The sequence below is a fragment of the Myotis davidii genome, unplaced genomic scaffold (assembly GCF_000327345.1).
Source record: "Myotis davidii unplaced genomic scaffold, ASM32734v1 scaffold1323, whole genome shotgun sequence".
NCBI lineage: Eukaryota > Metazoa > Chordata > Mammalia > Chiroptera > Vespertilionidae > Myotis > Myotis davidii.
The window spans coordinates 1,119,181-1,130,484 of NW_006294585.1; the positions used below are offsets into that span (position 1 = coordinate 1,119,181).

Consider the following 11,304-nt stretch of genomic DNA (forward strand, 5'->3'; position numbering starts at 1 on the left):
GCATTTAAAAGTGATGGAGTAAAAAAACAAATAAAAAGAGCTACATGGGGTTTAACACTGCAAAGAGCTTTATGAAGTAATGAGCAACAGTGTGACCCAATTCAATTCTTGACGTCTCTCTGCAAGAGAGCTCTGAGAGTATACATGTAAAATGCCTGACTAGCCCGGTCAGCTGGCTCAGTGGTTAAGCATTGACCTATGGGCCAGGAGATCACATTTTGATTCCCGGTCAGGGCACATGCCCGGGCTCGATTCCTAGTAGGGGGCCTGCAGGAGGCAGACCATCAATGATTCTCTCTCATCATTGATGTTTCTCTTTCTCTCTCTCGCTTTCTCTCTGAAATCAATAAAAAAATTGTGGGAAGCTATCCATTGTCAAACACTATCATGAAAGTGCAACAAGGAACTCGGAAGGCTGATAAACCTTGAGCTTTTGCAAGGGCTAAAGCTATGCACCAATTGTTCTGTTGAGATCATGGTGACTCGAAGCAATTTCCTGACCTAATAGTCTCAAAGTAAATCTTTACTAATATTTACTAACCTTTGAGATAGTCTGTCTGCTACTGGATTGCCGTGCCTAACTGAGGGGAAGATGTGTATCTAAAAATTGAATAAAAACTAACAGGTCCAGGGCTTCAGAGAGCTTCTCCACTACAGGGAAGTTTCCACCTGGTTCCCCCATGATTTCTAAATTCATATTTCTTGTCTAGTGTTTTCATTTGTGCATCGGCCCCTTCTTCAGATCCAAAACCCTAGCCATGCTGGTTGTGGCATCACAAAAATATTTAAAATAAAAAATAAAATAAAATAAAGTGCCTGACTAGTGACAGTAGGGACAGCGCACTGAAGTGGAGGGGACACAGATGCATTTCACCTCCCTCTCTGCCACAGGAGATCATTGGGACATGGAGACAAGCTCTCGGGACGGAAATGTGTAGACGGAAGTAAGTGAGACTCGCGTGCAACAGCGTGCTTCCGAGCCTTCCACGCCCCTGCCTTGCCCTGAGCGGCACTCACTTACCGGCCGTCTGGGCTTCAGTGCTGTTCAGGTTCACGAAGCCGGGGAAGTTCTCCTCTTCCTCCTTCAGCTGGTGCTCCAGCCTCCTCACCGAGTCGATGCTGCCGCTGCACTCCGCCAGCAGTTTCATCTGTTTGGACCCAGAAAACAAACAGAGGCCCCGTCACCAGGCTCTCACACTCCCACGAGTGCAAGGGCTTCTGGGGAAATGTCTTTGAGGTTCCTCAGAAAGCACAGCAGCTGTGCCACTCGGCTAAACAAGTTCAAAAGCATGCTGCTTAAACATGTGACACCTCCATACACACGTAAAGCAAGGCTCAAAGATATGCTTTGCATATGTGCGTTTACATGGGAAGTCCTCAAAACATTTTTGAAATTAAGTTTATAAATCAAGACAGACTAGGCCCTGCTCGGGTAGCTCAGCTGATTGGAGCGTTGCCTCGATACGCCAAGGTTGTGGGTTTGACTCTCTGTAAGGGCACATACAGGAAGCAGCCAGTGAATGCTTATAGAAATGGATCGGCAGACACATGTTTCTCTCCCCTTTCCTCCCTTGCTTCTTCCCTCCCTGCTCTCTCTTTAAAATCAATAAATTAAAAAAAAATAACAAAGACAGATTAAACCCATCTTGGGTTTAAACTCAGAGCCCTTAGCTGGTATTACATTACATAATTTCTGGCAAGTTGCTCCCTCATTCTTAAACTGAAAAGTGGAAACAATAATATCACCACAAATCTCAAAGGCACACTTTTTTTGCATTAAGTAATTAAAATACTTAAAAGCATAAAGCAATATTAAAACCAGCTGCTTCATGAGAAACTGGAACCACTGCTTTATAGGTATTACGGGAATAAAGCCTAATATCAAAGGAGAAGCTCCCAACTCCATGCTTAGTAGCACGGCATTCGAAGGTTAAAGGAACACGTCATTCCAAGGCATGCCTGCTCTCCTGCTCTCCTGCCCATAAAGTCACCTTTTAAAGCCTGTAACGAATCACATTGCTATTAAGTGACTTTGATTGCTTTTGATTGAGGTTGACTGTAATCTCAGTGATGTCAGCGCTGACCTCAGGAAACTATATTATATTTTGCAAAAAGAGGTTTCACTCTAATAGAAGTCGGTGTAATAGGCCAGATTGGACAGGAAGTGAACTCATGATTGGCCACTCTTTTGTAATTGTGGGGATGTGAACATCAGCATATACAACTAGAATGGTTCTCTTCTCTGATTTCAAAAAGAGTCTGTGTGACTTTGGAAAATTACCATTTCTTTCCTGCCCTAGCCAGTTTTGCTCAGTGGATAGATAGAGCATCAGCCCACAGATTGAAGGGTTTGATTCAGGTCAAAGGCATGTACCTCGGTTGCAGGCTCGATCCCTGGCCCTGGTCGGGAAGCAACCAATCATTGTGTCTTTCTCACATCAGTTGTTTCTCTCTGTCTCTCCCCCTCCCTTCCACTCTGTCTAAAAATCAATGGAAAAAATATCCTCGGGTGAGGATTAACAACAACAAAAAATATTTCTTTCCTTTTACTCAGCAGTCTTTGGGGTGGGAAAAGAAGGTATGAAGCATGGATGAGATTTCCTTTCAGACTCTCTTGCTTGAATATGTGTAGGAAAATAGGTAGTTCTCTGGGAAAAATTGGACAGTAACTTGAGCAGAGCAAAGAAAGTCATTATATACTTTCCTAAGAGCTTAAAAAAAAAAGGAGCAGTAATATATACACTCTTTTGCTATCTTTTCCACAAATTCCTCGTTAGAATTGTTTTCTCCAGAATGAACATTCTGAAAATAGAAGACAAACACATTCCCAAGGCCATCCAGTGAATCAATAAGCCCAAGAAAAGAACTTAAAAAATTCCTTGTTAGCAATCTATTAGCTAAAATCTGTTGCTCCAGGGATCACCATGGTCCAAACACGATTAGCTGAATTTGGAAAAATGCCTAATCACTTTCGGGAGCCAAAGCATTTTGTTACTTTCAATTAAATGGATCTCACTAAGTTCTCCATGTAAAGGAACAGGCTGGCCATTGCAGTAGGTTAGTGGGACTGCCACAGTCCAGCTAGACGCAACAGGTAACCTGCTGCTAACAGGGCTTTGTTTTGCACACCCACGCTTGAGTTCAAGGGCAGCGTGGTGTTTGGAGAGCTCTTAAAGCCTTCGTGCCCCAGACAAATTGTCCTCAGTCACACAACTGTGACTTTCAGGTGCCTGTCCGAATCCCGGAGGTCAGGACACTCACGTAGCCACGGTAGCTGGCGTCCAGCTCTGGTCCTGTGGGAGTTTTGCTGCGGATGATATCTTCTGTTTGCTTCATCCGAAGGCGGCTGTCGTCCAAGGCTTTGCCCAGTTGTCGGATCTGTGACTCTAAGGCACTGGGATCCCCTGCAGGGTCAACCATACGAGTTTTTACAAGCTTTGCAAGCGTGACCTTCAAGAAGTTTAAGGAATTATTGCAGTTAAAGCTGTATAGACACAGCATGGGTGAGGGCAATTATAAAGCAAGTTTAGTACTGACGTGCTGGTGAGCTAGAGGTTTAAAGGACCAGACCGATGAACGTGCTTCACTAAGAGTCCGAGCTGCCTGGGTACTGCAAAGGGCTCTGCAGTGGGTTCTCCCAGCCCCTGCGCCTGCCCCTTTCACAGTGGATCCCTTGAAAATCTGCACACTGTGACCTGTGGAAGGCCTTTCTAAAAACCTCGTCTGCTCCCCAATAACTGCAAGGCAGCTACTTGTCATGCTCCCTCTGCAGTCACTTCTGAAGCAGAAGACGACACGGCCTCTCATTTTCCTTTCTGCATCTCAGCAGAAGACAGTGCCCCTCACGTGCCAGGTGGCCGCGTCATTCCCTTAAGGCAGGACTTCAAGTTAGCCAAGAAAAGACTCGCTCAAGATAGGTACGTATGGAAACAGCAAACGAGCAATGACTTGCTTTTGTTTAAAACTTGAATCCAAAGCAGGAGAAAGCTAAGACTTTAGCATTTCCCTCTCGGCTTGCTCTTCCTCGCAGCCTAGAACTCCCAGCTCATTCTCCTTGCAGAGATGCAATACCTCTTAGCAAAATTATGTGCGTGAGTGTGGGCATGCATGTGTGTGTGCATGTGGCGGCGTGCTTGCATGTGAGTATTGCAGTCTTTAACTGGAACAAGAACATGGATTATCAGAGTGAAGCCAGCACAGGGTGAAAGCAGAACAGATATCAGTGAGCCTTATGACTTTTTGTTTAAAGGTCTTCTAACTACACCTGGAAGACGTCTTGCTGGGAACCAGGCTGTCACCATCTCAGCAAGGGTACTTTGCTTCCTGTCCTTTTGTTTTAAAAAATGTAAGTGTGAACTAATAACGCAGCTATTCATTACCACATCACTGTGTTCCAACCCTACGCTCCACCCTCCTCCAAATTACTGACCCTGAACTACATCCAGTTTGTCTAGTGCTGTGGTCGGCAAACTGCGGCTCGCGAGCCACATGCGGCTCTTTGGCCCCTTGAGTGTGGCTCTTCCTAAGCCTTAAGAGTATCCTAATTAAGTTAATAACAATGTCCCTACCTATATAGTTTAAGTTTAAAAAATTTGGCTCTCAAAAGAAATTTCAGTCGTTGTACTGTTGATATTTGGCTCTGTTGACTAATGAGTTTGCCGACCACTGGTCCAGTGCATTGTTAAGCAAACTGGTTTCATGTTGCTTCCTTTCATTTTTCTTGTTTCGGGAATCCTTCTGTCCTGAAAGAAAAATCTACGTCTTAAGGCACTGTGGAATACAGTTTTCATTTCGAAGTATTTATATGTGGTCAGACTTACTAAATAGCATTGACACAGAGCTGAACATCTGGTCTCAGTCCTTGTCTAATGTGTGACCCCTGAGATCGGGAGGATGAGCGGCGGCCCAAGGTCACCCATGTAGGCTGGTGGTTCAACCAGAGCCTGAGCCCTGACTCTCCAGCAAGAGGGAGATGGGCAACTCATCAAAGCCACAAAGTCAGGGCTGCTACAAAGCCACAGGGCACCGGGCACACAGGCTGAAGACCAGGGCTTCCGTCCCCTGTTCTCTGTTCCCTATGGGCATTGCAGGTGCGCACCTCACGAGGCTAATCACCACTGAGCAGGCGAGAAGTTACTGCACTGGGCTATTCAGCTCTTACTCTGGGTGTTGCTTAACCTCATGTTTGTTTTTGTTCTCATGGTACAGCAGTCAGAAGAGAAGATTCTGCCTTAACATGCTTGTGCCACAGAGCCGAGAGAGGGACAGGCGGTGCGGAGAGGGGCCTGTGACCGGTGAGGGCGGGAGGCTGCCTTGGCTGGGCATGCCTACCAGAGGTATTTCTGATGGCACTTTCTGTGAGTTTTACATAGGCCTCGGGGCTTTCGGGGATCATGACATCTGCGAAAAGAGCACAGTCTAAGTTGACAGGTAAGTTCTGGAAACATCGATTCCCTTGTGGCAGGAAAACAACTTTCCTGGGGGAAAAAGGAAGTTAGTTCTTGTAGACAGATAGCTCCTGGGCACGTTTTCTTAAAGTGAATCCTAGTGAGGGCTCCCACTCACTGGTTGACAGTGTTTTATGAGACAGGCACTGTGTCCAGCAGTCATGTACCCTCAGAGCAACCCTACAGAGAATGGGAGAGTCATTGCCATTTTATGGATGAGAAAATTGATGCCCAGAGGAATTAAGTTACTTATCAAAGTCTAAAAAGCTACTAAAGAAATTTCAACCCAGAGACTCAGATTCCAGAACAGTGCTGAAAGAGGCCAATGGACATAACGTGAGCTGCACATGTAATTTCTAACATCAGGGTTCAAAAAGTAGTAAGAAATAGATGAAAATAACGTTAATACTTTATTTTACTAAATCAATACATCTAAATTATAGCATGGAACCAACATGTTCATGTTTAATATTCTTTCTTTGTGTAAGCCTTTGAACTTCATGTATTCATGGAAGTGTGGCTGACACAGCAAAGCTCAACTGCAGTCACATTTCAGTGCTCAACCATCAGCGCTCCAGTGGCTACATACTGAACAACGCTGATTTCCATGCCAAATGCCTAACTATTAGGCGATACCATAAAGACAAAACAGAAATGAGAGAAATCACATCTTTCACTAAGGTACTCAAGCCAGAAAATCGCCTCATCCCAATTCTGTCAGCCATCAGTTATGGAGGAGACTGCTTATGATTTGTCACATCTCTTCCCTTCTCTCTATTTCCCAGTGCTGCTCCTTTAGTTCAGGCCACCATCCCATCTCTGTCCTGGATTAGAAAACGTTTCCATTTGGACTCTCTTCCTCCCAATGCACTTCCCTCCATCTAGTACTTTCAAGACAGGTTCTTTGAAAATATGCATCTGATCACATTGCTTCCCTCCTTAGGCCCCTGCTGTGGCTCCCTATTACCTTCTGGATAAAAGCCAAATGCCTTTCCATGTGAATAGGCGGCATCATGACCAGATCCTGGTTGGCCTTTTCACCTCCTCTTTGTCCACTCTATGCTTCCCAATCTACAGCCTTGTCGCTGTGAACAAACCTCAGTGCCCAGTAGTACTGCGGCTACTCAGGAAGCTGGGCTGGGAGCCCTCCGCTTTCCTCCTCTGAACATTGCTGCATCCACCTGACCAACTCCTCCTCCTCCTTCCAGGCTCAGCTCAAGGTCCCTTCCCTAAAGCCATTCCTCAAAGCTCCGGGTTAGGTGTCCCCTGGTGTACCTGCCCATGCACGTTAGACCCTGGTGCCAACATGTCCTACTTATTGTCCGTGTCCCACACTGAGTGTAAGGAAAGGAGCTGGGTGTTCCCAGCACTTAGCAAAGTGCTTGTCATATTGTAAGACCCTAAGTATATGTGGGATAAATCAATAGCCATGCCAACGTTTGTATTTGACGGTCACACGGATATCCAATGTTCCCTTATGTACACTTTCCCGTCATGGGAGAAGGAAGAAGATGGGTCTGCTGAGTTACATGTTTCCAGTATAATATCCACCCCCTTTTACTTCCTTTTAAGCTGGTATATAGGAAGTGCTCTTTCCTACCTGATAAGCCAACAGCTCCTCTGAGGTAGAAATCTTTGTCTTCCTGACCCTCTTCATCCTCAGAGGGCAGAGTTCTGGACACGGCAGACTCCAGGTCACGACTGAGGTCATAGTCATGGTCCCACTCCAGGGGGATGGAGTCCACACTGGCAGGGGTGTCTCGTCCTGACCGCTCGCTCCGGAGGGGCTGGGCGAGGGAGAGGGAGGGGTTGGAGGAAGGCTGGGGGGACAGCACGCTGTCCGCGGAGGTGTCATGCCAGCGGAGGTCTGAGAGAGCTGCCGAGTCCTCCAGCTCCAGCTCCCGGTCAGAGAGGTCGTGCTCATCGTCTGGGAGCTAGAAAGGCAGTCAAGCCAACTCCGTTACCGCAGCGACCAGGGGATCCCTCCTCACGTCTTGTCCTGCCTCTCGCCAAAGCTCAGAGTTCACACTTGTCGGGGTCACATTCCTACCTCAGTGGGGATACTTTTAAACTTCCTATCACCAAATAAGCAAGAATCTTGTGCTCACTTTTAAAAATGTCATAAATTAATCTAACAAAGCCTCAGTTTTATCAGCACTAAAATGGAAATAATATTAAAAGCTACTGCCCAGCTGGTGTGGCTCAGTGGATTGAGTGTCATCCCATGGACCAAGAGATCCTGGGTTTGATTACCAGTCAGGGCACATGCCCAGAATGTGGGCTCAATCTCCAGTAGGGGGCGTGCAGGAGGCAGCTGATCAATGTGTCTCTCTCATTGATGTTTCTATCTCTCTCTCTCCCTCTCTATCTAAAAATCAATAAAAATGTATTTTAAAACAAACAAAAAACTACTTCAAAGATAAGATTAAATAAGATAATGTAAATAAAGGCAAGTTAGTACTATGCATGCAACATAACACAAACATAGTGGCACATGTCAGAAACAGAAGGAAATCACTGTTAAAATTCTAGCTGGTCCATTTTAAACTTATATCCCAGACACAAAATATAGTTAACACAGAAGGTTCCGAATATTCTGGCAATAACATCTCAACACTGAGATATGATTAAGGCAGCAATTAGGGCAATGGGAGAGAAAAAAATTCCACAAAACAACCTCATCAATAGAGCAACTATTTACATTGTTCACATTCATCTCCTTTCTTCTAGAAGCTTCTTTATTTATCTTCCATAGATGATATGTGCCAAGTACTCTTCTAAGCTATCTATCTATCTAGCATCTATTTATCAATCATCTATCCATCCTCATTTCATGCCCCAAATAATCCTTTCTACAAGGTAGGCACTGTTATTAAACTAGTTTCACAGTTGAGGAAACTGAGGCAAGACACGTGAAGTAAGTTGCCGAAGGTTACGTAACCAACACATCAGAGCTGAAACTGGAACCCAGGCATTCTGGATCCGGTGTCTGGGCTCTTAGCTACTAGACAAAACTATCGAACCCCGCATCACGATTTCTCTTTAGATTTGACAACAATGAAAGACTGGTGTTACATACAGGCAGGCGGATCAGCTTCTTGTGGTATCTCTCCACGCGCCCGAAGACCTCCTGACAGTAGCGCCGCAGCTCGTCCAGCTCCTCCTCGATGATCGCCGCATCCAAGGGCTCGCTCTTCTCAATCAGCTGCTCTCCTTGGGCAATGATCTGCTCGATCTTGCTGTGGTTCAGTGAAATTTCCTGCTGGAAGGCCTAGGGAGCACACGTCCCACGTGATTTTCATTGCTCACATTGACATGAAATAATAAGCTACATCTTTAGAAAAACCATGTGGGGAGTAGTTAACTTACCCTATACAATGACAAGACAAGAGGCTTTTACTTTATGAAGTAAAACATAAACATTTTAAGTCAGAACATGAGTTGGAAATGGAATCACTGAAATTCCATGACCAGAAGCGTGCCTTGGGCTACTCCAATCTACTACCGTGGACAGTGTGGGCAGAAAATGAGAGGAGAAAACATTCAAACCCACCATGAATCCATAGCACTGGTTATCCCTGATGACAATCAACTGTAATCATTACAGTGCCAATGAAATAAATGTAGCACTTTAAAGACATATATTGAATATTTTCATTTTAGATTTAATCGTACATCAGACATGACTAAGAGAAACCAAGCAAACCCACCATGAATCCATAGCACTGGTTACCCCTGATGACAATCAACTGTAATCATTATAGTGCCAATGAAATAAATGTAGCACTTTAAAGAAATATATTGAATATTTTCATTTTAGATTTCTTGATCGTACATCAGACATGACTAAGAGAAACCAAGCCAATGACAATATCATCAATTCTACTCAGATGATTTTTGCTGTTTCGGGACATGAGCAGGAAAGATGAAAATGATTTGAAAAATAAGTAATTCTGGAGAATCATTTAGACTCACTTTACATGGTTCAGAAGAGTTAAGCTACTTGGGATAAGTGTCAGGGGATACATTTTAATTCGCAAGAATAAACTCTGGAATAGTCAAAACCGTCCAATAATGAAGACTGCAAGGGGAGAATAGAGGGCCATAATGAGTTCTATGTCCCTGCCAGACTCCAAAAAGAAAAGCTCAATTACCACTTGGAGTAAATGCCCTGCCAAAGGTTTTAAATATTGATTTGCCTGTGAGACAACTTGGAAAAGTCAGGGTGGGAGGGACGGAAAGAGGGGTTGGGCAAAATACCTGGTTTAACTATTTTATGATTTTTTTCATCCTAATATATGATTAAGAGCAACTTTCTGTTTTATTATAATAACCTAAGGTTATAGCCATCATGATTTTATGTAGTTGTTAAATCTGTTTAACTATCTTGGGAAAAAAATTTCATAAGATGCTTTGCAAATTATTCAAATTGTTAAATACATTTCCACTTAGAGAATCCTTTTATCTAATCTAGTGGATGTCCCTTCTGTTTAAAATTTTAACTAGCCACTGTAGTTGAATTATATAGTGACGTATATAAAATATGTTTAAAATTAACTTGGCATCTAAGAGTGTAGAATATGTGGAATGAAATTCTAATATGAGAAAGTTGTAATTCTCTGAAACATAGAGTAACGTGGGGACAAGGACACATATGTAATATCTTAATCAATAAAAAATACATTAAAAACACACACACACACAGGAAAACACAAACACACACACACAAAACTAATCAGGAAAAAAGATTCCCAACACTGTGGCTATCAAGTTAATAAATAAAAGTAATATGTTAACGGTAGGTATCTCTGGGTAGTGCTCTATATTTCATTTTTAATATCCTTTTCATTTAAAAAATTTTTTTTTCAATCAATAAGAACTAATTTCTTGGTCTTAGAGAAGATCTTATGAATTTGACCCCAAAGGCAAGTGGAGTAAAGGCAAAAATAAATGAATGGGACTATATCAAACTGAAAAGCTTTTGGACAGCAAAACAAACCAAAAACAAAACAAAAAAGCAATCAACTGAATAGGAGAAGATATTTACAAACAACAGCTCTGACAAGGCGCTAATATCCAGAATATATAAAGAACTCATACAACCCAATACCGAACAAAACAAAAAAAGCAATCAACTGAATAGGAGACGATATTTACAAACAACAGCTCTGACAAGACGTTAATATTCAGAATATATAAAGAACTCATACAACCCAATACCAAGAAAACACACAATCCAATTAAAAAATGCACAGAGGATTTGAACAGACACTTCTCCCAAGAGGACATATAAATGACTAATAGATGTGTGAAAAGATGCTCAACTTCACTAGCCATTAGGAAAATGCATATCAAAAATACAATGAGATACCACCTCACACATGTTACAATGGCTATTTTCAACAAGACAAGTAATAGTAAGCTTTGGACAGGCTGTGGAGAAAAAGGAACCCTCATTCACTGCCGGTGGGGATGTAAGCTGGTACAACCACTATAGAAAACAGTATGGAGGTTCCTCAAAAAATTATGAATAGAGTTACCATATGACCCAGCAACCCCACTTCTGGGTATCTACCAGAAACATTTATTCACAAAGATATATGCATCCCTTTGTTCACTGCAGCATTATTTATGGTAGCCAAATCATAGAAATAACCAAAGTGCCCTTAGATAGATGAATGGATAAAAAGGATGCGGTGCATATACACAATACAATACTACTCAGCCATAAGAAAAGATGGAATACTGCCATTTACAACAACATGGATGGACCTCAAGAATATCATGCTAAGTGAAATAAGTCAGTCAGAAAAAACTAAGAACCATCGAATTTTTCACTCATTTGTGGGATTAAAAA

At 43.1% G+C, this 11,304-nt stretch overlaps 1 protein-coding gene across 6 annotated transcripts in view; it reads right to left on the reverse strand.

Annotated features, from left to right (window-relative positions):
- LOC102764560 (nesprin-1) overlaps positions 1–11,304 on the reverse strand; it is a 141,900-nt gene that overhangs the window by 17,236 nt on the left and 113,360 nt on the right. For 3 of the 6 annotated variants that reach the window (XM_006768717.2, XM_006768721.2, XM_006768719.2), the window contains 5 exons: positions 8,527–8,718; positions 7,048–7,381; positions 5,332–5,400; positions 3,262–3,404; positions 1,022–1,148 (listed from right to left, as the gene is read on the reverse strand). In XM_006768717.2, coding sequence (XP_006768780.1) covers positions 1,022–1,148; positions 3,262–3,404; positions 5,332–5,400; positions 7,048–7,381; positions 8,527–8,718 — 865 coding nt within the window. The remainder of the gene's footprint in view (positions 1–1,021; positions 1,149–3,261; positions 3,405–5,331; positions 5,401–7,047; positions 7,382–8,526; positions 8,719–11,304) is intronic. The other 3 variants (XM_006768720.2, XM_015567191.1, XM_006768718.2) reach the window with 2 other exon arrangements.